Source organism: Pelophylax lessonae, assembly GCF_965119305.1.
Source record: "Pelophylax lessonae genome assembly, chromosome: 5".
Taxonomy (NCBI): Eukaryota; Metazoa; Chordata; class Amphibia; order Anura; family Ranidae; genus Pelophylax; species Pelophylax lessonae.
This window is the reverse complement of record NC_138772.1, coordinates 41,362,048-41,390,013: the sequence shown is the minus strand read 5'-3', so window position 1 is coordinate 41,390,013 and position 27,966 is coordinate 41,362,048. Positions and strand designations below refer to the sequence as shown.

General features: G+C 43.3%; 1 protein-coding gene across 1 annotated transcript in view; it reads right to left on the bottom strand.

Annotated features, from left to right (window-relative positions):
• The window catches only part of THSD7A (thrombospondin type 1 domain containing 7A), a 518,460-nt gene that overhangs the window by 127,435 nt on the left and 363,059 nt on the right, over positions 1–27,966 (bottom strand). Inside the window, exons 10-11 of the mRNA XM_082258557.1 lie at positions 18,956–19,187; positions 18,425–18,546 (exon numbers count right to left, since the gene is read on the bottom strand). Of these exons, the coding sequence (XP_082114683.1) occupies positions 18,425–18,546; positions 18,956–19,187 (354 nt within the window). The remainder of the gene's footprint in view (positions 1–18,424; positions 18,547–18,955; positions 19,188–27,966) is intronic.

Sequence of the window (27,966 nt, the reverse complement as noted above, 5' to 3'; positions counted from 1 at the left end):
TAATAATAATAATTTGGGACACCAGACATGTGCAGAATGCAAAAATTAGTTTTGTTTCAATTCGTCATTTAAAAAAATGTTGTTCAGTTAAATTTGTTTAATTCATTTTAGAAAATTAATTTTGTTTATTCGCTTTCAAATTCAGTTTGAATTTCCTGAATTCGGTCGAAATAAAATCAATTCGACTGAATTCGTAAAATTTAAATTGGCATTCGAAATTTATTTTATTCTATTTGAATTTGAAATTTGAATTTTAGAAGACGGGTATATTCTTTCTGTTTTATTCTATTCTATTCTATTGTTTTTTTTTTTATTCTATTCTAATCTTTTCTTTTTTATTCTATTCTATTATTTTGTATTCTATTCCTTTATTTTCTATTCTTTTTTCTTTTATCCTTGTTTTCAAATTTGATTTAGTTTTCAAATTAAATTTGAATTTCTGAGAAATTCTGTTTCATTATTTTGGATTAGTTTAAATTTGTTACCATTGTAATTCAAAAATTCGGATTCACCTGAATTTCTGAATAATGAAAAATTTGGCTGAATTTTGATTCCTAACAAAACAAACCGCACATGTCTAGGGGACACTAGTTCTGGTAACTGGGTTTGGTTCGGCAGGGGTTTAGTTATCTTTGGATGCTTGACCCGGTCCCCCATTTCTTTTATAATGAAGGACTTGTGAAGGTAGTTTCGAATTCTGCTAAGCCCTCCACCTACAGACCCCGACAACCACTGGCCAGGTTGTGGGGGTGCCTGATCTGCAGGGGAGTAGTGGGCCAGGGGGGCAATTGCCCCCTGGGTGCTCTGATGCCCTGTAAAAAGGCTGCACTGCTTCTGCCACAGACATGCCTAAAGAATTCCTGGTGAAGAGAAGTAAAAAGTAACCACTGCTGATCTACTGAGTGCGGGATGAAGACAAGGACAGAGCGCTGCCCTCCCCCCAGCATGGATGGAGTAAACTGTGTCTGAGCAGAGGCCGGTTTAATGCCCCACTGGAGACTCTCCTCCCCCCCGGCCAGCTCCAACCAAGCTGTTCCAGCTACTCCCAACTGCCCCCTGCTGGCCTGGTCCAGAACCGGGATTCAGCAGGTGAGTAGAGAGTACCAAGACCGGAGCTTCAGCCTGGAATGGGAGTCAGGAGGAGGACGGGAAGAGGGAGAGTTGGAGGGGGGCCAAGTCGCTGCACCATGGGGGTGAACATTGCCCCGAGGAACATGGACCAATGCAAAATTTATTTAAAAAAATCCCATGTGGCCAGTGATTTATTAAAGTGCTAACAAAGGAATAAAGGTTTTAAATTGCTGGAAAATTACATCTCCCTCCTGGCCCCAAAGGTCCCCCAAAATACATAGCAGACCCCTAAGGGTTAAAGATGCTGGAAATAATGTTTTATTTGACAGGAATTTTAATTGTGTAATTTTTTCTTCTTTGTAATTATTACTTTGTAATAAGAATGAAAAAAAAATTCCAAACACACCCACTGAGTCAGTAAGAACCCCACGCAAAAAAAAATAAAATGTGTGAGGTTCCTCAGCAGATCCATACCAGACCCAATACAAGTAAAAAAAGGGGGGCTCCACAAAATAAAAAAAATCCATATCAGACCCTGAAGAGCTGGTCCATATCAGAATCCTAGCATGTACTAACCCCCTCCTGAACCATACCAGTCCACCTGTCCTCACCAAATTGGGGGGGGGGGAGCCCCTCCTGGCAAGACAACTTGTCCCCATGTTGACAAGGACAAGGACCTCTTCCCCACAACCCTGGCTGGTGGTTGTGGGGGGTCTATCAGAATTAAAAACCACGTTTAACCTCTTGCCGACTGCCCACCGTAGTATTACTGTGGCAGAAACCATGTAGTACTACGTGATTTCATACACAAGGTCCCGCCGGCCTCCCGCGATCGTCAGATAAACTGACAGAGGACCCCCTGCTTATGTAAACAAAACAGGCGGCTCTTCTGTAGTTTCAGCTAAGCTGACACCCCGATCTCTCTGTGCCTGTCACAGAGCCCTTCCCCCACAGTCAGTAAGCTTTTTTAGGCATACATTAACCCCTTTGATCACCCCCAGTGTTAACCCCTTCCCTGCAATATGCACTGTTACTGTATAAATTACACTTTAATTAATAATTCTGTCTATAGTGATACATTTCAAAGCATGCAGCCATTTGCGCGGAGTCATTTCATCCCGAATTCTAATAGTTTTTGATACCATATACAAACAGATGACATTAGGTTTGCACAAAGGAATTAGCATGGAGGGTTCGGAAATTAATTAAATCCAGAGCCAAGAGACACAGGATCTCGTTTTCCTCTCCCCGGATCCAAGATGAAAGCAAAAAGAAACATAAAAATTGCACGCACTCCGAAAAACACATTTATTTAAAATCGCCCGTAGCTTTATTCTACTTTGTAAAGGTTAAGAGACAAACAAAACTGCCGAAGACTTGAAGTGGACTCAGCATTAGGTATATTTTTTCACGTTCAGAGCAATGTGTAAGGGGTCTGTTTGTTAAACATTCGTTGCGCGATTGTTAGGAGCACTCATTGAAGAGATTATTGGCTTTATCATCCAGCTCCATCTAGTGGCCAAAATGTATTATAGCTTCCTAACTGAGGGTATTTCATAAAACTACCCCACTTAGGCCCCAACCCAATTAAGGCCACTAGATGGAGCTGGTGATGCAGGCATTAATATCCTTGTTTATGAAACATTTGTTGCATGAGTGTCAGGAGCATTTGTGCAAGCTATTTGAAGAGATTACTGGTCGTATCATCCAGCGCCATCTAGTGGCCAAAAGGTGATATTGTTTTCTCATTGAGGGTATTTCGGAAAACTACATCACTTAGGCCCCACCCCAATTAGGGCCACTATGATAATGTGAAAAGCTTGCAGTGTGAAATGAAATCAGAGTAAGCAGGGGAGGAAGTTGTACAACTGTGCAAGACTGAAGGTTATCACTGAACCGAGTGGAGTCTGTGGGAAGGAGGTCTGGTTAAGTGTATGCAGCAGTGGTGAACAACCCAGGTCGCTTTATGTATACCTGCCATCTCTATCTATGAACCCTGCTTATTTTGCACTTGTGTGAGAACACCTGAGCAACTTCATTTGGTGAGTTGCCACTTCTACTGACCTCTCGGTGTGACACTTGGTGGTGGTTGAAAGGTGATCCAGTACATCACATATTCCTGGACGGGCTATGGACTTTTGAAGGACTTTACACCCTAATTAGAGTGTTTTATGCAACAATTTTATGCTTATGGTCGTATTGTTTTTATATTTTATGAGTCATATCAGATTGACTTTTTGCGCTACTATTCTTTTGTCTATGTATTTGAAGAGATTAATGGCTTTATCATTTAGCTCCATCTAGTGGCCAAAAGGTGGTATATAATTCTCATTAAGGGTATTTCGGAAAACGACACCACATTAGGGCCACTAGATGGAGCTGGTGATGCAGGCATCAATCTCCTTGTTTATAAAACATTTGTTGCACGATTGTCAGGAGCATTTGTGCAATCTATTTGAAGAGATCAAAGCGGTTGATTTTTGCTGGGAGGGGGGATTTCAGAAGGGGGTGGATTTGTCCTGGAAGGAAGGGAAATTTATGCTTAGGGGTAAGCATGCAGATTAGTGCTCACTATTATTATTATTGTTTTTAGGGGGGGGGGGGATTTTTGCTGTCACGTAATGCTCATACATCTTGGGAGAGGGAGGGGGTGTAGTTTGGTATGTTCACCTAGATGACCTTGTTCCAGCACCACCCTAAGGGCTTGTTCACACTAACGGTTGGGGTGGGTCAGTAAAACCCCAGAGTTGAACTGCAGTTTTAACACCCCCCCCCCCAACCGTTTAGTTGGCTTGGGGTGTGCACGTGCCTTGCTTCATGGCTGTGGCAGGAACTATACCTCCCCCCCACAAACGTGTTCAGCTAACATTTGCTAGTGCTGGCCCAAGGGGTTAAAACTGGCAGTAAGGAGGGGATATATAATGCCTCCTCACCTCCTGCCACACACCTCTGATAAGCAATCTGAGCGTGATTTGCTTTTCAGGGGTGTGGCACATGTGAAGGAGCTCTTAGTGTAACACTTCCTGGTATATTTTACCTTATCATCCCTGTAACTGATACATTTTGCAGGCAAGCTTTTTCTTTTGAAAAATAACAGACTTACTGGCTGGATCACCAGATAAAAATCGAAAAGGAATGCAGCCATCATTGGTAAGCTGAAATATATGAAAATGTTTGCTTTTGGGTTTATTACCGCTTGGAGGCTTGAATCACTGGATATTTATTTACTCAGCACAATCTCATCTTTTGTATTACACCAACAAATTGCTAATAAATTGCATTCATGTGCCCTAAAATTAACCTTAGTGTATTGTGCTTGACAAACTGGTAAACTATAGAATAAATATAGATAAAACTTTTTTTTTTTTTGTATAGAGTAGGGGGGGGGGGGGGGGAGTTATAACCCATGTAAGGTTTATTTTTTGTAGCTGCTGACTTTTAATTTTTTTCGTGGGGGGGCTGGACCTCCTGTCTAACCGCCTCCCATCCGCCAAATAGACAAATGGCGGTGGTGTGGGGCGGCTCTTGTTCTGGGATGATGTCATATGACGGTGCCTAATTTAGCAGTGATCTCTCAACCACGGGGGGAGATGTGTAAAGGCAATCAGGGCACTGATCACAAAGCAGCCCTGAAAGTGCTCATCAATGATGCCACTCTGTGCCCATCAGTGACACAAGTCTGTGCCCATCAATGATGCCACGCTGTGCCCATCAGTAACACCAGTCTGTGCCCATCAATAATGCCACTCTGTGCCCATCAATGATGCCACTCTGTGCCCATCAGTAACACCAGTCTGTGCCCATTAGTGACCCCAGTATGTGCCCATCAATGATGCCACTCTGTGCCCATCAGTAACACCAGTCTGTGCCCATCAGTGGCACCAGTCTGTGCCCATCAATGATGCCACTCTGTGCCCATCAGTAACACCAGTCTGTGCCCATCAGTGACACCAGTCTGTGCCCATCAATGATGCCACTCTGTGCCCATCAGTGACATCACCCTGTGCCCATCAGTGACACCAGTCTGTGCGCATCAGTGACACCAGTCTGTGCTCTTAAGTGAAACCAGTCTGTGCCCATCAGTGAGGCCAATCAGTGCTGCCTTTCAGTGCCCCCATTAGTGCAGCCTCTAAGTGCCCATCAGTGCTGCCTATCAGTACCCGTCAGTGCCACCTATCTGTGCCCATTAGTGCCGCCTATCACTGCCCATCAGTGCTACCTATCAGTGCTCATCAGTGCCACATATCAGTGCCCATTAGTGCTACATGTTAGTGCCTCCTCATCAGTGCCACCACATCAGTGCCCATCAGCGCAGCCTATCAGTGCCCATCAGTACAGCCTCATCAGCGCACAACAGTGAAGGAGAAAATTTTCTTATTTACAAAATTTTCAGACAGAAACTAAGAGAAACTTTTTTTTTTTTTCAAAGTTTTTGGCCTTTTTTCGTTTTTTGGCAAAAAATAAAAACCCAGTGGTGATTAAGTACCACCAAAAGAAAGCTCTGTTTGTGGGAAGAAAATGATAAAGATTTCATTTGGGTACAGTGTTGCATGACTGCACAATTGTCATTCAAAGCGCTAAAAGCTGAGAATTGGCCTGGGCAGGAAGGGGGTAAAAGTGCCCGGTATTGAGGTGGTTAAGGGAATCTCTTGGGCCTCCCCCGGGTCACCAGAACTAGTGTCCCCATTGGAAGATTCCCCCTCTATTACTTTCCTGGGGACAACACAACATTTGGGATTTTCTTTCTACTTTTCTACATTCTTTCTACTTTCACTTTCAATGATAATGGTAAACAGTACAAATAAAGAATGAATCTCCCTAACGGGGGCACAGACAGCAAAACAAAATGACATGTGTTCGAATCCTTCACCATTCCATCCAAAACAAAAGTAAAAGTTTTGCCTTTAGTTATACTTTAATATTGTGTAATATAAAAAAATAAAAAAAAAAACCCCCCAAAAAAAAACAAAAACGGAAACAACCACTATTTTATTCTCCGAGGGCTTTCTCTGCTTTCAGAAAATATATGTTTGGGGGGTTTCTAAGTAATCTTCAGGCCTAAAATGATTGGTTAAAAAAAGTGATTGTGTGCAATAAAAAAAAGTGCAAAAACAGCTCTGTCAGTGAAAGGGTAAATGAGCGCCGGTGTCTCTTTAACCACTTGCCGACCAGCCACCGCAGATATACAGCGGCAGGTTGGCAGGTTCCCGCCAATCGCCGTACCAGTACGGAGATCCGTGGGAGCGATCGTGGGGGTGTACCACCCCCATTCACCAGGAGGGAAGCTGATCCACAGGGCTAGGAGGGAAGCTGATCCACGGGGCTGACACCCGCAGTTGCCGCCGGGCACACATGGCAGACCGTTGTTCTCTCTGCAATCATCACAGGGCTCCTGTGCTCCTGCTATTTAGGAACACAGGCCTCTGTGTTGATTCCATAAGCCCATCCCCCACACAGTAAGAAAGCACCCCATAGGCTCACATTTAACCCTTTGTTTGCCCCTGGTGTTAACCCCTTCCCTGCCAGTGTCATTATTACAGTAACAGTGCATATTTTTAGCGCTGATTACTGTAGTAATGTCACTGATTCCCCCCAAAAGTGTAAAAAATGTCAGTTAGGGGTCCTATCTGTCCGCCGCAATGTCGCAGTCCCGCTAAAAATCGCAGATCGCCGCCATTACTAGTAAAAATAAAAAATAAAAATGACCTAAATCTTTCCCGTAATTAGTAGACGCAATAACTTTTGTGCAAACCAATCACATTACACTTATTGGGATTTTTTTAACCAAAAATATGTAGCAGAATACAAATTGGCCTAACAGGATGAAAAAATTTGATATTTAATTTTTTTTTTAATTGGAAAGTAAAAAATATTGTTTTTTTTTCCAGAATTGTCGCTCTTTTTTTCTTCATAGAGCAAAAAATAAAACATCGCACAGGTGATCAAATACCACCAAAAGAAAGCTCTATTTGTGGCAAAAAAAGGACATACATTATATTTAGGTACAGCATCGCACGACAGCGTAATTGTCAGTTAAATTAACGTAGTGCCGAATTGCAAAAAATGGCCTGGTCATTAAGGGGGAAAATCTTCCGGTCCAGAAGTGGTTAATAAGCCGGTGTACAGAATGAGTCGCACAGGGGAAGTGGCTGTTGTCATTCATGTCAGGCCCGGCATGATACAGCACGGCGTTGACCCAGATCTAATGGTCACATCTTCTCCGAGGAGCCCCTCTGTGTCTTCTTCACGCTTTATCTGGGTCAATAGTGCATGCGGAGATCAGAGGCAGCCCCGGGCGGAATCATCCCGAGAATTTCTTTAGATGCCTTCAAGGAGGAGATACGAGATCCTTCTCCTGGTTGTATCATTTTATTCGATGTGCGCACTCTCTGCATTTTTCGGTACACATTGATAAACGACAAACAGTGTGCACATCACCACTGTTATTATTCTGTGTTCTCATAGTGACCATGTTATTGATACTATAAATGTACAACCATTAAATCTCGAAAAAAAAAAATTCCACTTCTAATTTAAAATAATTTTAATCTGTCGACCCAAAATTAAGTGAAATCCTCCTTTGAAGTCTGGCTGACCACCTAGACCAGTGATGGTGACCCTTGGCACCCCAGATGTTTTGGAACAACATTTCCCATAATGGTCAACTACACTGCGGAGTGCATGAGCATCATGGGAAACGAAGCGTCCAAAACATCTGGGGTGCCAAGGTTTGCCATCACTGACCCAGACCTATCCCAGATTCAATGCAGCTGATGCATTTTCTGGTGCATTTTGCATTTTAAACCCGTGTTTTTTTATGCATTTTTGCATGCAGTTTTCATGCTTTTTGCATTTTTTTTTCTCTTTTTAACAAACTGTGAATAACTGGTTGTTAAGGAGCGCTGGCCGCCAGCTGATGGGTCATTAGCTGTCAACAGGGTTTTCCACTGAAAGCTGAATGTAAAGAAAATAATTGCTGGCAATAACAAAATCAGGAAAAAATGATGTGGGGCCCCCCCAATCCATGCCAGGCCCTTAGGATTTTTGAGGAGAACCCCACGCCAAAATGTAAAAAAACATTGGGGTCCCCGAAAAATCCATACTGGTCCCTTATTCGAGCATTCAGTCTGGCAGGTCAGAAAAGGGAGGGGATAAGCGAGCGCCCCTGAACCATGCCAGGCCACATACCCTCAACATAAGGGGGGCTTTGCCCCCCCAAAGCACCTTGTCCCCATGTTAATATGGACAAGAGTCTCCTCCCCATAACCCTGGCCGGAGCTTGTGGGGGTCTGCTGGTGGCGGGCTTATCAGAATCTGAAATTTCAGAATCCCACCCCTCCAATGTGAATGAGTATGGAGTACCCCTATTCATTCACCAAAAAAAAAAAAGGTGTAGTGTAAAAAATTACAGTAGGCAGATTTTGACAAGTCCTTTATTTAAAAAAAAAATAAATAACAATGGTCCCCGATGTACATCCAATGTCAATCACACCACCCGCTGGTCCACTCCTACTGAAGGCACCCACCGTCTGCCAGCTCCGCTGTCTGCCAGTTCTAACTAAGGGGTGGGGCCACCCAGTGAATTTATCGGGTGGCCCCACCTCCTTGTGACGTTGTTGACCAGTGGCTTTTTTTTTTAAATCCCAAAAATAAGAGGGTTATTAGACTCTTTCAGACTTGCTGTGCCCTGCAGTATCCTCTGAAGAGCTGTCCACATTCAGATTGCTTTTCAGAAAGAATTTGACAGGTGGGGAGGAGGTTTTATATCGGCTCCTCACTGCTTAATGAGAAGTCCCTGACATGAAATACGTACAAAGCATATCCCTCTATAGTGTGTAATAATGGCATAGCTATTTATCAAATGCATATTTTCAGGGGAAAAAAATATGTTAAATACATATTACTGCAGACACAATACCAGCTGATTGGAAAAAAAAAGCCAATGTGGTACCAATATTTAAAAAAATGGCCAAGAGATATACATGGATGTGGTATTTGTGGTGCCTCAAGTCAAGGTGGGATTTTAAGGGCAGGAGTAAAGGGGATATCGAAGGTAATATAGTAGGTAAAAATTTTTATTTACAAAGTATAATTATAATTACAAACATTCATGGTGAAAATGGGTAAAGGCCCATTGTGCCAGTGAGAGAAGAAGAGTTTAGATGTGATAACAAGTGACAATAATGTGACTTGAGTTGATTTGGTGATCCTGCTCTGCTGATTCTCATGTCAAAGGACCGGAATATACGCAGAGGAGGTAACCAATCGGTTAATCCGACATGTTTCGGCCAACTATGGCCTTTATCAAGGATCTGTCACCGATTCTAAAAATAATCAAAGAGATATATGGTATCAAGTAATGGCAATTTGAAGAGAACCATAATTGTAAGGCAAAAAGCGCACAATATATGAGTACATACATTTTAGATATATGTCCACTTCCTAAAGTTGAGCCTTCCCAGAGTTCCTCCAGGAGCTGCAGGAACAGTATGCTGTGAGGGTGAAATAAGTGGTTGACTGAGTATACAAAAAAGGGGAGCCAAAGATTGACTGGTGAGTAAAGTAATAATAATTACTTGCTGGGCAGAAGATTCTGGTCCAGGGATCCAAATAGGATTGAAAAAGGCTTCCGCAGGGTAGCTTCTGAAATCTAGGTAAATATATTAAGGTTGCCAAGAGTAGGTAATTTTATTAAGGTATGTGTGCATTTAACATGAGAGTAATTTGGACCACTTTCAGAAAAGTTTCCAGAGTGGTCCTTTGAAACTTGGTAGGAGAGATCTATGAAAGCTCTCCTCCAAGTAAAACTTACGTTTAGATGTAGAAATAAGCAGGGTCACAGCATAAGGGCTCCGGGTCCGCCTTCTCCCTCGGTCAGAGAGAGACTGGCAGGCTCAGAGTGTTCCCCGGCCTATAAAGGCAGTCGCGCATGCGCAGTGAGCGCTGCGTGATGCTATCTGGTATTGTCCGTACACGGCGTGGAGGGCGCTTGCGTGCAGCAAGAGCGCATCCCCAGAGACCGTGCGGACGTGCCAGTGAAGGCCGCCGACACAGTGCGAGAAGCCGGATCATCCCCGAGGGGATGACATGGAGGTGCGAGACCAACCATACGGGTTCAAGTGCCCCGATCCATAGGGATTCGGGGCTACCTGTGCCGGGAGTTCATGGAGTCTCGGGTGGAGGCTAGGAGAAGTGGATATAATAATGAAAATAAAATATAGTAACAAGGAAGTAATAATTGTACAATAATGAATGAATGAGCAGCATAGAATTTGCAGAGATATTTTCTGTGGGAGAAGGAGGAAGGGGAGGCAAGGGGGAGATTTTTTAGGTGGAAAAGAAATAGTCGGGCTCCAGGGATTGATCACATAGGGGGCAGTTGGAAGATCAGCAAAAAGAGGTCCATGTCCTAGGAATAGATCGTAGTCAATTCAGATTGGATTTACACTCTGATATGTAGTAATCAAAGTCAAAGGTGGACAAAAAATGATAATGAAAATAAGAGTAAAAATAAAAATAAATATAAATAATAATAAAAAAAAAATAATAAAAATGAAAAAAATAAATAAAAATAAATATAAAAAAAAAAAAAAAAAAACTGTATGATTATTTTAAATATTTATAAAAGGAGTCTTTAGTCCGTTTTCCTGGAAGAAAAGCCTGGAAGGAATGGACGGAAGCTTTGTGCTTCGTTTAGTCCAGGTGGTATGGTAGCTTTGAGTCTAGTGATCCAGCGCATTTCCAACTGTAAGAGGGTCTTGTTCCAGTCACCGCCACGAAGGGGCACATGGATTCTATCCAAGGCCATGAAGTTTATTTTAGGCATTTTGTAGTTGTGATGGTACGCTCTATGTCTACCCAAAGGGACATAGTAGTTGCCAATATGCATGGCTTGCAGATGCTGGTTTACCCGTTTCCCGAATTCTTGTCGGGTCTTCCCAATATAGAAAGACCCACATTCACATGTCATCATATAGACCACGCCCTTGGTTTTGCAATTGCAAAAATGTTTGGATTGGAAGGGTTCCCCATTAGGTAAGATAGTATTGATCGTTTGACGGATCACATAGCATTGGGCACAGTTCCCGCAAGGGAAAGTCCCTTTGGTTCTGCAGGGATCTTTCTTGGATCCTTCTTTAAATTCACTAGATACTAATTTTTGTTGTAGGGAGCCAGCCTTCCTAAAAGTAATGGGTGGTTTTTGAGGTAAAAGTTTCGATGTGCTGGGCTCTTCCAAGAGGATTGACCAATTTTTTGTAAGGATGTTCCTGATTTGTTGATGTTCGTTTGTGAATCTGGTGATGATTCGGGTGTCTGGTTCCGTTCTGGTTGTTTCTTTGTTTTTAAAGAGAAGTGTTTCTCTGTCCATCTGGTTGGCGCGATTGAAGGCCTTACGCAGTGAGGTTTTGGTGTAGCCTCTTTGTGATAGTCTGGTAGTTAAACTGTTGGCCTCAAGTTGGAATTTAGCGGGATCTGAGCAATTTCTTTTTAACCTTAAATATTGGCTGTACGGTATGGAGTTAATGAGCGGTTGGGGGTGGAAGCTGGAAGCATGAAGAATAGAATTGCCGGCCGTGTCCTTTCTGTATAGTGTGGTAGCGATTTTTCCGCTGGAGTCTTTGTAGATGAGAGTATCAAGAAAGGATACTTGTTGTTTGTTGTAGATCATAGTGAAGAACATGTTGTATTTGTTTTGGTTCATCTTGGTTAGTAATTCTGTAATCATGGTCTCAGGGCCATTCCACACGATAAGTATATCGTCAATATACCTTTGCCAAATGAGTATTTTATCGGCGTAGATTGTGTTCTCTTCATCAGAGAGGAATTCCTGCTCCCAAGCGCCCAGATAGATGTTAGCATACGATGGGGCACAGCTTGTCCCCATCGCAACCCCACAAGTTTGAAGGTAGTAGTTACCCCCAAATGTAAAGACATTGTGATTAAGTATAAATTGGAGCATTTCAGTAATGAAGTTGTTAAATTTAAGGTCATGTTCATTTTGGTGTCGTAATATCTTCTGTACGGTCTCTACTCCTTTCTTGTGGGGGATATTATTATACAAGGATTCCACGTCAATGGTGACTAGATAGGCTTCTTGTGGTATACTGATGTCGTTAAGTATCCTGAGGAGGTGGAGAGTGTCTTGGGTGTAGGAAGATAATTCCTGTACATGAGGACGTAGATATCTATCTATCACTTTACTCATAGATTCAGAAATGCAGCCGTTACCCGAGATGATTGGTCGCCCAGGTGGGTCATCCATATTTTTATGTAATTTGGGTAGTGCATACATTGTAGGTATTCTTGGATGTGGTGTCCTGATATATTCCCATAGGGTCTGGGATATGATGCCTACTCTAAAAGCATTATCTACTTTTGAGTAGAATAGTTGGTCGTAGGTTTGAGTCATTATAGGTAGGATCTTTTTGTAACATTGTTGGTTAGATAGTATGTTGAGGCACATGTTTTTATATTTTTCCTTACTCATGATTACTACATTCCCTCCCTTGTCGGAGGGTTTAATGATGATGTCATCGTTGTCCCTGAGTTCCTTGAGGGCTCGACTTTGTTTCTTAGTTAGGTTTGATGAATGTCTTGTTTCTTTAATTGATTCGATATCTTTGGTGGTTTGACGCACGAACAGTGCGATGGCAGGGTTAAGATTTAGGGATGGAAATTTGTTGGATCTTTTTTTGAAGGTTGGTTGATCAGGGGGTATTTCTTGTTCATCACCATCAGGTTCTTTGCCAGATTCTATTGGGTCGTCCCAATCTTCTAGATCGCTTTCTTGGAGTAGTAGGTTTAGATCGCGAATGGCTCTGAATTCGGCTGCCGTTAGTGTGGGTGTTGCTTGAGTTGCTTGAGGTTGTTTTTGATAGAAGGTTTTAAGCAGGAGATTTCTAGCAAAAAGGTTTATGTCCTTGATGGTTTCAAACCTATCAATGCTGGTATTAGGACAGAAAGAGAGTCCCAGGGATAGGACTTCCTTTTGGTCGTCAGTAAGTGTGTGTGATGATAAATTTATCACCGTTTTTCTTCTTCCGGTTTCTTCTCCGGTGGGTTCTGTTTTTTTGGAGGTTTGGTATTTGTTTTCCCTAAAAAAACCCCCGGTTGTTTGGGGTCGATGTGTGATCTTGTAAACATCTGATGTGGTCTAAGGGGCACACTTGATTCCCCTGATTGTGTATCTTGGGTATGAGATGTCTGGTTTGTATCTTGGGATTGTGTTCCTTGGGTGTTCCCCTCATTTGTTATAGGTTGAGGGACCTGTTGTTTTGAGGCATCTCTTCTTCTACTCTTATGCTGTTCCGTGCCTGAGGTATGTGAGGAGGAGTCCGAGGAGTAGTGGGGTTGTCCTGTTCTGTCATTGGGTCTTCCATATTGGTTTCGGCGATTCGGACGTTGGTTGGACCATTTATAGGCCCTGCCTTGTGCAAAGGCGTTTTTGTCACGCCAGTATTTTCTTTCTTTTTTCCTGAGAATATCTTTACCATATTCCTCCAAATGGGATTTGAGTTTGTTCTCTTGCTCACTATACAATTGTGCTTTTTTTAGGGGGGCCAATTGTTCATAGGTTTTTTTGACGTCTAAATCGAGAGTTTTGATTTGTCTGAGATATTCCTCTTGCAAAAGAATCATAAGATTCCGTGAACATTCATTTAATTGATCTTCCCATTCTTTTTTGAGTTGTGCTGTTATGTTTTCCATAGTGGGAAAGATTTGAATTCTTAATCCCACGGGATTGATTTTCTCACTGATGTATCGTTCAAATGTCTTAATGTGCCAATGTAGTGCTGACTTCCTCTCCAGGTGTTTTTGGAGTGTTCTGAATAGTGCCAAGATGTCGGAATCCGTTTGTTCCTTCACTTTAAAACTCGTCTGGATGCCTGACATAAGAGTCTCCCACTCGTCGCCAACCAGGTCTCCCACATTCTTTTCCTCTGTGTTTGTCATCCTTTCCACTGATGCGGGAAAAAGGATAAGGGGGACAGGAAAAAAGGAAAGCTTATCTTGAACTGTGGTAATCCCACAGTGAAAGCTGAATTTTCCTGGAATAATATAGGTCTGGTGCTTGCTGCTAAGCTACCAGTGATATATAAATTGTGTAAAGTTTGTAGTATTTCCAGAGATCCGAGAGGACTAGGATGTGTTATCCATCCGGGGTGTAGGTTAGAGAATAGGGTTTTGGATCTACTGGAGGTTCGATAGTTGTGTCTGCCACCATCCCAAAAAAATGTTTGTGGTATTTGTGGTGCCTCAAGTCAAGGTGGGATTTTAAGGGCAGGAGTAAAGGGGATATCGAAGGTAATATAGTAGGTAAAAATTTTTATTTACAAAGTATAATTATAATTACAAACATTCATGGTGAAAATGGGTAAAGGCCCATTGTGCCAGTGAGAGAAGAAGAGTTTAGATGTGATAACAAGTGACAATAATGTGACTTGAGTTGATTTGGTGATCCTGCTCTGCTGATTCTCATGTCAAAGGACCGGAATATACGCAGAGGAGGTAACCAATCGGTTAATCCGACATGTTTCGGCCAACTATGGCCTTTATCAAGGATCTGTCACCGATTCTAAAAATAATCAAAGAGATATATGGTATCAAGTAATGGCAATTTGAAGAGAACCATAATTGTAAGGCAAAAAGCGCACAATATATGAGTACATACATTTTAGATATATGTCCACTTCCTAAAGTTGAGCCTTCCCAGAGTTCCTCCAGGAGCTGCAGGAACAGTATGCTGTGAGGGTGAAATAAGTGGTTGACTGAGTATACAAAAAAGGGGAGCCAAAGATTGACTGGTGAGTAAAGTAATAATAATTACTTGCTGGGCAGAAGATTCTGGTCCAGCCGTCCAGGGATCCAAATAGGATTGAAAAAGGCTTCCGCAGGGTAGCTTCTGAAATCTAGGTAAATATATTAAGGTTGCCAAGAGTAGGTAATTTTATTAAGGTATGTGTGCATTTAACATGAGAGTAATTTGGACCACTTTCAGAAAAGTTTCCAGAGTGGTCCTTTGAAACTTGGTAGGAGAGATCTATGAAAGCTCTCCTCCAAGTAAAACTTACGTTTAGATGTAGAAATAAGCAGGGTCACAGCATAAGGGCTCCGGGTCCGCCTTCTCCCTCGGTCAGAGAGAGACTGGCAGGCTCAGAGTGTTCCCCGGCCTATAAAGGCAGTCGCGCATGCGCAGTGAGCGCTGCGTGATGCTATCTGGTATTGTCCGTACACGGCGTGGAGGGCGCTTGCGTGCAGCAAGAGCGCATCCCCAGAGACCGTGCGGACGTGCCAGTGAAGGCCGCCGACACAGTGCGAGAAGCCGGATCATCCCCGAGGGGATGACATGGAGGTGCGAGACCAACCATACGGGTTCAAGTGCCCCGATCCATAGGGATTCGGGGCTACCTGTGCCGGGAGTTCATGGAGTCTCGGGTGGAGGCTAGGAGAAGTGGCTAGGAGAAATACGTACAAAGCATATCCCTCTATAGTGTGTAATAATGGCATAGCTATTTATCAAATGCATATTTTCAGGGGAAAAAAATATGTTAAATACATATTACTGCAGACACAATACCAGCTGATTGGAAAAAAAAAGCCAATGTGGTACCAATATTTAAAAAAATGGCCAAGAGATATACATGGAAGCTACAGATCAGTCAGCCTAACATCAATAGTTTGTAAACTATTGGAGGGGATGATAAGGGACCATATCCAAGAATTTGCTGATAAAAACAGTATCATTAGTAGTAATCAGCATGGGTTTATATAGCATCATTCTTGCCAGACCAATCTGATAACATTCTACAACAGGGTTTCTCAGCCAGGGTTCCTCCTGAGGTTGCTAGGGGTTCCTTAACCACTTTACCACCGGAGGATTTTGCTGTCTTACGTCCAGGCCACTTTTTGCGATTCGGCACTGTGCGACTTTAACTGACAATTGCGCGGTCGTGCGACGCCGTACACAAAACGAAATGCACATCCTTTTTTTACCACAAACAGAGCTTTCTTTTGGTGGTACTTGATCACCTGTGCGATTTTTACTTTTTGCGCTATAAACAAAAAAAAGCGTACATTTTGAAAAAATAACAATATTTTTCACATTTTTTTATATGAAATTCCCCCCCAAAAAATGTAAAAATCAAAAATTTTTTAAATTTTTGGCCAATTTGTTTTCTGCTACCTATGTTTGGTAAAAAAAATCACAATAAGCGTATTTTGATTGGTTTGCGCAAAAGTTATTGCGTTTACTAACTAAGGGAAAGATTTCTGTCATTTTTGGTGTTTTTTGTAATGCGAACTGCGATTTTTTTTGCGGGACTGCGACATTGCAGGGGACAGATCGGAACCTTGACTGACATTTTTGACACTTTTGGGGGTACCAGTGACATTACTGCAGTAATCAGTGCTATATATATGCACTGTTACTGTAAAAATGACACTGGCAGGGAAGGGGTTAATTTTATTGGAGAGGGAGGGGTTAATGTATGCCTGGTGCTTAATAACGTGTGTGGGGGGAGGTGACTGAGTGAGCCAGGGACAGATAGCATGTTCAGCTATGCTGAACCCTGCAATCTGACCCTGCCGGTCACTTAGGAGATCCGCCCGCTTGTGTTTACACAAGCAGGCGGATCTCCACACTCGTTTCCCTGATGATCGGGGAAGAGCAGCGGCGATCGCCGCTGCTCCTCCCCTGGCTCGACTCCCACTGTGACTGAATACAGCGGGAGCGAGCCTCCGGCGGTGCGCGCGCCGCCGAGAAAGGGAAGTGTCTGGCGACGTAGGTCTACGTCGCCAGACGATAACGAACCGCTTTGCCGAAGTAGAGCTCTAGTGAGCAGTCGGCAAGTGGTTAAGCAATTGGCAATTTCTTCCTATCAGATAAGTTCCCAATGACACCATTGTTCCTTTTAGCTGTCTGTAAGGGGGTTATTCTTCCCAATGACGACAAGAGTAAGGAGCATTCTTCCCACTGACTGTCACACTAATGCGTCACGAGTTGTAGATTTTTAATTTTTAGCAGGGGTTCCCCGAGACCAGAAATTTATTTCAAGGGTTCCTCTGTGTTGAAAAGGTTGAGAAAGGCTGATCTACAAGGAAGTGAGCTGTAATGTAGATAAGGGAAGGCCGGTGGATGTGGTGTGTCTGGATTTTGCAAAAGCATTCCATACAGTTCCCCACAAACCCTTAATCCACAAACTGGGGTCTGTAGGCATTGTTTGTGGTTGGAAACTGGTTACAGGGGATTGTCCAAAGGCTGGTGATAAATAGACTGGTCTGGAGTGGTAAGTGGGGTCCCCCAAGGATCTGTCCTGGGACCAATTCTGTTTAATTTATTCAAAAATGATATAGAGGATGGTATAACTTGTTTAATCTCAGTGTTTGCTGATAAAACAGAGCTAAGCAGGGCGATAACTTCACAACAAGTTGTAGAAAGCTTACAAGAAAACCTCAATAAAATAGAGGGGTGGACAACTACATGGCAAAAGAGGTTTAATAGTGAGAAATGTAAAGTAATGCATTTGGTGGCTAAAAATATGAACGCAAGTTGTTCACTAGGGGAGAAGCATTTGGGGAATCAAGGATGGAAAAAAAATCTGGGGCTCCTAGTAGATGACAGACTGAGCAATGGAACGCAATGCCAAGCTGATGCAAGCAAAGCAAGTTGAATATTAGCATGCATAAAAAAGGAGATTTACTCCAGAGATAAAACGATAATTCTGCCTCTTTATAAGATTCTGGTCCAGCCACATCTTGAGTATGCCATCCACTTCTGGTCACTGCATTTGTCCTATGCTGAGCATTTGAATTGGGGTTTGTATGAGGGTGACGGGGGAGCTTTAAAAAATATATTTTTATTAATTGAAATCCTTTTGTTTTTACATTACTTTTTTTATTTTCAACTTTATTGCTTTTACAACGGGACTAACCATCTCTCTATGTGATAGCATTGGGCAAGTGCCAGGTCATCTTTATGGAGACATCAGGGGTCTGTTAGACTCCCAATATCTACTTTGCCTTCCACCGCAGCTAATCAAGCATTGGTCATCCTTGATTAGCTGTATCCTCAACTACATTAGCTGAGGAATGACAGCTGTGAACACGGACGTGACATAACAAACACCACTTCCGGGTTCAGTACCTGCAGAGGGATCAGGGAATGGATGTTTCTGCAGTGGGAGCAGGAGGACCAGGAGAACTTGGAACTACCACAGATGAGGAGGGGTTTGGGGGGAGGGCCAAAAAAGTGATCACTTTAGCTGAAAGTCCTTGTACCCTTGCAGGCTGTAATTTTGATTATTGTATTATAACATGGTACTGTTACCATTGTTTCAATCAAAAGCTCTCTGACCTTTCTCTTCTTGGCAGGAAGTTGGGCACGGTGTCCAATCACTATAAGGGGTAACGATGCAGTCTTTTCGACACGGCAGCAAACATGGTCTCATGGTCTCTGGGCGAAGGCTCTCGGGGCATCTATGTAAGAAGGAAAAAAGGAAACATTTCATCTCTCAGCATTTTACTTGTTTTATTGGACAGTCCTGATTCTCAGGGGTGGAGCTTGATGGAAATAGAAAAGAAAATACTGTTGTTCGGTAGGATGTTGGTAGAGTTTTTGTTATACCAGGGTGAAGAATAGAGTTTCAGCTTAAGGGTTTACACTTCACCAAGGTGTGCATCGGAATGTTTCTGAGAAATGATGATGTAGTGAAATCAGGTGACCCAATCTTTAGGCTTTTTGGTTATTTGCACATTACAGAAAGGAATTCAGAGCAGCATTTTCCCCAGGATAGGCAAGTCTATTATTCTTTATTAATTAAGTGCAAGAATTCCCACAGCCCCCCCCAACTATGGTTGTCAATGTTTCTGTAGAAATCCTCCTTACTTTTTAGGTCCAACTTGTCCAACGTTGACCCGAACACAAATTACTTTTCTTGTCTGCATTCCAACCGCGCAAGCTGCTTCTCCATTCCAACTGGAAGTGTTAAAAACCGAAACCGTAACATCCTCTGTACATTGTCCAAAGGGGCCTGTCTGCCAGTGGTATACGGTACATGGGTGTTCATTACAGCTCCGGATCTCTTGCAATGCGTTACTCTCGGGGCAGGATGTGCCTCCTAGAACAAGAAAAATCAGTGTGAAAAGAGCATTTGTTTTTATTTTTTAGAGGTATACAATAATCCATCGTTAAAAATACCCATTGGTCACCAAGAGGGTCAGTACAGCTAAAACTCATATTAGGAACTAAGGTTGGGCGAATGATTGTGAGTTTGGGCCAAACACTGGCTTTTCCCGCCATTTGAGGAACACCCGAATTCGCAGGGTGTTCGGCGGGAGTTTGCCCCGCCGAACGCCCTTCAATGCACTGAACCATGCAAGGCCACATGCCATCAACATGGGAGGGGAAGGGGGGGGGTTTGAGGCAGGGTCTGGTATGGACCGTTTTTTTTTCCAATAGCCGGCCTTTCGCAACCGGGAATCAATTTAAATGTGATTTGACTTGCTTTATTTTCTTTAGAAATGTAATTTTTGCTGCAGCAGATTCTATACATCCTACAGAAGCGCCACTTTACAGGCAGACTAAGGTAACCCCCCAGGTACTATATTTAAAGTAATTTTTCATTTTTATTGTTGCACTTCAAGCATCATTAAAATGACTGCTCCTAAAAAAAAATATTGTTTTTAAAAAAATTTTTTGCATTGATACATGTCCACGAGGTCAGTACCCGGCCCTCCATACTCCTTTTATGGCAAATTACTTACATATAAGATTTCAAAATGGGCACTTTTGATTTCTCATGTTCGGCTCCCATAGAATTCAATGAAGTTTACTGTTTGGGGCAGAACTTTTACTTTGTTTGGCCCATTCTATTAAGAACCCACCTACGGGAGGCCATTGTGAGAAAGTCTCATTTCCCCAGTTGGTTCCACCATTTTTATCAGCAGAAAATGTAGGACATCTATGCTTGGCTTCATAGTTGGCATATTTGTGGGGGAGAATATTTAGGAACTCTGCTGGGGAGATTTCACAGATGATGTTATTTGGCCTACCAGTGTTCATATATGAAATGTCACTTTGGTGTCATGCACACTGGGTGCATGAGATCCCGATGGAAAGAACACCATTGAGCCCAAATACTGGCAGCCTGTAAAACTCTGGGGAGCTGAAAGCTATCTCAGCTGGTTGGTATGCAGCCAGGGAGGGAATGTACTCAGAGAAAAAGTTTGCATTCGTGCATGGACATATATTGCACTAAAAGTTAGTAACATTTGGTGCACAGTGCAGTCACAGCAGCTTTCACTCTGTCGTAGAGTTTTATAGGTGACCAGCAGTTGGGCTGGATAGTACACCCATGCCTTCTGCCAACACAAAGACATTGGGATCTCATGCAGTGCCATCGTAAGAGCATTAAAGGGCCCCGGTCAATGCAGTGCACTGGGGCTCACGAGAATAAAAATGCAAATTATCGATAAGGCTATATTTATTGGTACAGCAGTGCCAGGCTAATGACAGCTTCCACGTTTGGCAGTGAGAATGGAGGTGATGGCGCTGCTTATTCTATAAAGTGCGAATAGGTGCTAAAATATAGAAATATGATAAAGGAATAAATATGTAAACATGTATTATGAGATGAAAAAGATATAAAAATGTATAATGATAAAAATATGAAAAATGGCCACAAGGTGGCGTAGTGCAAAAGGTGCTACAATTTTGGCGCCTGGGTCCAGTGAAATCACACACAGACGGGAGTCACATTCGACTGTCCTGTGTGCGCCTGTTTCCGTGGAGGCGGACAGGCATTCCTGCAGTTGTGAGCTCCCCCTCCCCAGCCCAAGTGGCCTGATAGCAGCGCAGGGCCGACTCTTGCTACCTGCTAAGTTTGGCGGCGGGATGCACACGGGAATTGGGAATAATGCACGGGTGGGGCTGGGTCGCTGGGCAGGCGGGGCCCCCCAGGCAAGTGGGGCCCCGGGGCAACTGCTCAGTGTGCCCATTCGGTAAGATGGCCCTGATCTCATGCACAGGGGCTAAGCACCTAGTGTGCAAGAGGCCTGTGGCATGGATTGAAGCCATAAGGCACAATACAACACTTGGACAAATAAGGAGAAAGACTGAATGGTGACTTGGTGGTTAGTAATTTGGCCCCTAGTTTACCCCATTATTTCCCCATCAGGTCAGGTTTTTAACCACTTCAATGACAGACACTTTTACCTGCCCAGGTCAATTTTCAGTTGTCAGCGCTGTCGCATTTTGAATGACAATTGCGCTATCATGCATTATCGTACCCATATGAAAATTTTTATCCTTTTTTCTCACACAAATAGAGCTTTCTTTTGGTGGTATTTAACCACTTTACCACCGGAGGATTTTGCTGTCTTCCGTCCAGGCCACTTTTTGCGATTCGGCGCTGTGCGACTTTAAATGACAATTGCGCGGTCGTGCAACGCCGTACCCTAACGAAATTTACGTCCTTTTTTTCCCACAAACAGAGCTTTCTTTTGGTGGTATTTGATCACCTGTGCGATTTTTACTTTTTGCGCTATAAACAAAAAAAGAGCGTTTATTTTGAAAAAATAACCATATTTTTCACATTTTTTTATATGAAATTCCCCCCATAAAAAATGTAAAAATCAATTTTTTTTTAAATTTTTGGCCAATTTGTTTTCTGCTACCTATGTTTAGTAAAAAAAATTGCAATAAGCGTATTTTGATTGGTTTGCGCAAAAGTTATTGCGTTTACTAACTAAGGGAAAGATTTCTGTCATTTTTGGTGTTTTTTTTTTAACGCGTAATGGCGGTGATCTGCGATTTTTTTTGCGGGACTGCGACATTGCGGACAGATCGGACCCTTGACTGACATTTTTGACACTTTTGGGGGTACCGGTGACATTTCTACAGTAATCAGTGCTATATATATGCACTGTTACTGTAAAAATGACACTGGCAGGGAAGGGGTTAATTTTATTGGAGAGGGAGGGGTTAATGTATGCCTGGTGATTACTGACGTGTGGGGGGGGAGGTGACTGTGTGACAGAAGGACAGATCGGATGTCCAGCTATGCTGAACACTCCGATCTGTCAGTCCCTGTCACTATGGAGATCCGCCCTCTGTGTTTACACACAGCGGGCGGATCTCCAGACTCGATCCCCGACGATCGGGGCAGAGCAGCGGCAATCGCCGCTGCTCCTCCGCTGGCCCGACTCCCGCTGTGAATGAACACAGCGCGAGCGAGCCTGCGGCGGCACGCGAGCGCCGCCCACAAGGGGCGGAGTCCAGCGACGTAGGTCTACGTCGCTGGACGGGATCGCGGCACTTTGCCGCAGTGGCCTCCATGTGAGCGGAGGTAAAGTGGTTAATCACCACTGGGTTTTTTTATTTTTTTGCTAAATAAACTAAGTGCTGGTTCACACTACCACTACCAGAAAGTCGCCCCGTGACTTGAAGAGACTTGTTTAGAGACTTGTTTAGAGACTTGTTTAGAGACTTGGAAGAGACTTGGAAGAGACTTGGAAGAGACTTGGAAGAGACTTGGAAGAGACTTGGAAGAGACTTGTGCACTACTTTGAAGAGACAGGCGACTTTGTCTGTGGGAAATGCCTGGCTAATCTCTTTCTTCTTCCTGGAAAGTCTGATAACAAGTCGTGTCAATTAAGATAAGGAGGCAACTCCCATTGAAGTATATGGGACAGTCGGATCACAGGTCGCCTCAAAGTAGTACAGGACCCTTTTCTGAAGTCGGAGCGACTTCAGTAGTGCCAATTAAGACGGCACTGATTGATTAACATTGCTTTTGTTATGTCAAGCTACCTGGGGCAACACAAGTTGCCTCACAAGTCGCGCTAGTGTGAATGGGCTCTAAAAAAGACTGAGAATGTTAAAGAAAATGTATCTTTCTTCGTTTCTGTTATAACTTTTAAAAAAAAAAATCTTTCTTTATACATTAAGAGCTGGTTCACACTACCACGACCAGAAAGTCGCCCCGTGACTTGAAGAGACTTGTTTAGAGACTTGGAAGAGACTTGGAAGAGACTTGTGCACTACTTTGAAGAGACAGGCGACTTTGTCTGTGGGGAATGCCTGGCTAATCTCTTTCTTCTTCCTGGAAAGTCTGATAACAAGTCGTGTCAATTAAGATAAGGAGGCGCACAGGTCGCCTCAAAGTAGTACAGGACCCTTTTATGAAGTCGGAGCGACGCAGTAGTGCCAATTAAGACGGGACTGATTGATTAACATTGCTTTTGTTATGTCAAGCGACCTGGGGCAACACAAGTCGCCTCACAAGTCATGCTAGTGTGAATGGGCTCTTAGGCAAAAATGTATACTGTACTGCTACATTTATGTGGTGGAAATTACCCAAATTGGTGTATCTTATTTAGTCTGTAGGAAAGTTATAGAGTTCACAGAGTTTAGAGATATATATCTAAAAATGTATTAATCCCGATGTACTGATCTCATTTCATGAGGTTGAAAATGCCAGGACAGTACAAAAATCCCCCAAATGACCCCCTTTTTTAAACAAAAAGACAGTTCAAGGTAATTTGTAAGAGCCATGGGGAGTTTTTTATTCTCCTACATGTTTCACCAACAACGCCTTTTTCTGGAGGGTGTTGCCCATATATAAAATAATTGGGCAACACTCCTCCCGAAGAAGCTGTTTTCGGTTAAACATGCTGAGGAACAACAGTGTAGCCTATATAGAAGAAGCAACTAACTGTGATGTTTTGTTGTATATGGATAATGTACTTTTAACATGTTTTTATTGTGTGTATAATAAAATTTATTTTTTTAAAGAAAAAATTGTGTTTTAGCACTATAAAAATCCCAATATGCTATGATTAGAATAAAATAAATAGCCATTTATTGTGTACAATTGTCATTTGATCTGCTGTAATCAACCACAGCGATCACATGGTACCGGCAGTGGACTGGTACAGTGATCTGTTAGCGGCTGTCAGTGCCGGGACAAGGTCATCTAGAGCCCAGGGCGAACATGCCAAACTGTGCCCCCCCCCTACCCCTAAAAGAATGAACATTATGTGTCAGAAAAAAATCCCCCACAAAAACACTGAGCACTAATCTGCATGCTTACTCCCTAAGCATAAATTCCCTCTCCTCCCAGTACAAATTTGCCCCCCTGCTAAAATTCCCCTGCTTCGCACAAATCTTTACCCCCCCCCCCCCAATCCCTTAAATGCCCCTAGTTCAAAAAATGCACCCCCTCCCAGCACAAATCCTCTACACCTAACATTTCCCCTTCAAGTACACATCATCTTCCCTCCACTTCAACTCCCCCCTCCTAGAACGAATTCCCCGCCAAATCTTTCATCCTAGCACAAATCCTCTTCCCCTCTTCCCCCCGTCAAAACACAAATCACCCTCACCACTCTTAGCACTCTAGTCCTAACATCCCCTCCTAGAACAATACACCCCCCCAAATACCCCCTTCCAACACAAATCATCTCCCCCCCAATCTCCTTGTGGAACCCCCACTACTTCACATGATATCACAGTGCCCAGGGTATCTTCGCCTCCTGCCCACCCCTTGTCCTGGCCCTGTAGGCAATGTCCGGTGGACACAGCAGGTGACAGATCGCGCAGGAGCGATCCTGGGACAATATCATATGACATCCTCCCAGGATAATAGGGCTTCTGGCCAGGCTTTCATATTACAATAGGCTGAGCGGGAAGGAGTTAAAGAATTCCAGGTATGGCATTTTTTTTTTATAGTTACATTGATGCAGCTTGGACTAACGTAACTATGTATATACCATATGTTTTGGATCCCACTAGAAGCTGGAAATCACTGTAGAAGGCACCGATACTCCAATGAATCACTAAATTTCGTCCCGTGCTGCCCTACTACATTGTGAACACAGGAGGTTGGCCGCTGAGCACAGGTGCCATTCAGAGAAGGCTTTGCATTTTCTCAAAGAACTAGATAGGAGGTGAGTGAGGGACCCCATTGTTTTAGATACAAAATGCCATCCTTAGTGTGAGGAAGTCTGCATAGGTCTTAACCCTGCTATTCACATGGCTGAAGGATAGACTTATGTAATTAGAATAACTTTCACACCTCCCATCCTTTTCTTGGGCCATCAACGTGTAGCACCCTCCTAGTCAGGTGCTGGATAGACAGAATCGTTTTTGGCTCTGTCTGCTTAACAGCAGAGCAGCAGGCAAAATCTCTGTGCTCCCTGCTTCACAGGGATCAGGATCTGTTAGTTAGGCCTGCTCCATGTGTTCAATGTGTGATATATGTGGGCTGAGGGAGTGTCCCCACTGTATCCAATGGAGAGATACATTGGACAGTGGAGGAAACCCAGCCAATGACACACAGGCTTTGATTTCTATCCCATGGGTTTGGCACAAAGAGTGGTGCATCATGGGATAGGGTATAAAAGCCAAGAGCACATAAGGCAGGGGGTCTTTGGGCTGGAAGCCAGGTACCGGAAGGAGGGTGATGGCTGTCTCTCCTTCTGTAGCTGAGGATGGTGGTCACAGGCAGTCGGCCTGGTGAACCAGAGTGTGTGGCTGAATCCAGAGGCCCAAGAAAGCTGACTGGTGGAGTTGGAGTAAACAGTGACTGTGGAAAAACAGTGTGTCTGAGTACAGAGGAATTTGCCCGGGAAAGGGACCACTCCAGAGGATAGAGTCAGTGGACGGGACTCAACACACAGGCAGTGAGAGAGAAAGGGGGTGCCAAGTTTAGAACCCTGAAGAAATTGCAAGCAAGAACACTTACAATATCTTCACTTCAGTGGCAGAGTGAAGCAGCGGCCTTGCCGCATCCTAACGTCAGTTGTCCTCAATACCGTGAATAGTTATTAGTTGGAGTATCCCACTCATCCCTTCTCCTATCCCAGTTCTAAAAACTACAAAACAACATCCCCTGGACTTATTATTGACTGAGCCAAGGACTTAAAGTGATAAGTTTCTGCTACGGGTAACCCAGAGGAATCCAGAAAGTGTTATATCCAGCAGTCCTCTAGGGGGCAGTGCTACAAACGTCGCACCTTCCATTAGTATTGGATAAAGGTTTCTATGATACTTGTGTGAAATAAATACTGGGGTATCTTCCCATCCTTCATTGGGACTTAAGAAGTGACTTGGAGAAGCTTTCTAAAGGTCTTTAATTTTACAGGACAAGTCCAGATGAATGTGACGGAATACTACCAGCTATACCATGACCTGGATAAATGAGAATCTTCACAGCCGACTTGACATCACATTTCAGTTTCTTCTTACAGGTTTGCACCTCCTTCACCTGACATTAGGCCCCGTTCACACATACAGTCCGTTCAGTTCATCAGTTCAGCCACGTCAAATGTATCAGTTTTTCATCCGTTTTTCATCCGTTTTTCATCCGTTTTTCGTCAGTTGTCATCCGTTTTTCGTCAGTTGTTATCTGTTTTTCATCCGTTTTTCATCAGTTGTTATCCGTTTTTCATCCGTTTTTCATCCATTGTCGTCCGTTTTTCATCCGTTGTCATCCGTTGTCATCAGTTTTTCATCCGTTGTCATCAGTTAACATCCGTTTTTCATCTGTTGTCATCCGTTTTTCGTCCGATCCGTTTTTTTGACGGATGAAAAATAGGGCATTCATCCGTTCAAAAAAACGGACATTGACGGAAGTGGATGAAAACGGATGTTAACTGATGATCATCTGTTGTCATCCGTTTTTACATAGAGATGCATTGATGTCCGTTTTTCATCCGTCAACGGATGGATGAAAAACGGACAAACGGACAGCATGTGTGAAAGGGGCCTTAGACTGATCATTAATCTTTCAGGGTGAAGAATGAAAAGGATTTTACAGAGGAATTCAGCTGTCAGCGGTTAGATTTTCCCCAGAGCCTATACAAGGCTCCACGCTACACACAGGCAGACATTGCTTAGGGCCATGTGACAATGGAGAATTACCGAAATGCAACTGTCACTTTTCCTAAAGTAAATTAAAACCCCAAATCTATATTTCAGTACATAGTTACATAGTAGGTGAGGTTGAATAAATACAATAGTCCATCCAGTTCAACCTGTGTAGGTGTGTGTGGCCGTAATCATCTCACATACCCCTGAATGTTCTGATTCTTGAGATGTACGTCTAAGAGTCTTTTGAAAGCCACCATACTTCCCGCTCAAACCACCTCTTGTGGTAGAGAATTCCACAATCTTGTAGCCCTACCAGTAAAGAACCCCCCACGTTGCCTGAGGTTAAAACGCTTCTCCTCTAATCGCATTGTATGCCCTCGAGTCCTCATGCAATCCCTTCGACTGAATAGCTTTTTTTCTAAGCTGAGATCCCCATTGAGATATTTAAAAATTGCTATCATGTCCCCCCTCAGACGTCTCTTCTCCAGGGAGAATAAATCAAGCGATTGCAGACGCTCTTCATATTTAAGGTCCTCCAATCCCCTAATTAGTTTAGTTTGCCCTTCTCTGGACTCTCTCCAGCTCCAACACATCCCTCCTGAGGACTGGTGACCAGAACTGGACAGAATACTCCAGATGCGGTCGGACCAGAGGATTATAAAGTGGAAGGATTATAGTCTTATCTCTGGAATACATCCCTTTCTTTATGCATGCTAATATTCTGCTTGCTTTATGCATGCTGTTGCCTAGTCTATCATCAACCAAGACTCCCAGATCTTTCTCCATTTTTGATTCCCCACAAGGGTTCCCCTCCTAACGTGTATTGTGTTTTTATGTTTCTAGTCCCCAAGTGCAAAACCTTACACTTCTCCACGTTAAACCTCATTTGCCAAGTCGTTGTCCACTCTGTAATTTTGTCCAGGTCATTCTGTAAGATATCTGCTTCATGCTGTGCTGTTATTGCCCTGGCCAATTTTGTGTCATCTGCAAAAACTGATATAGAACTACCGATCCCGTCCTCAATG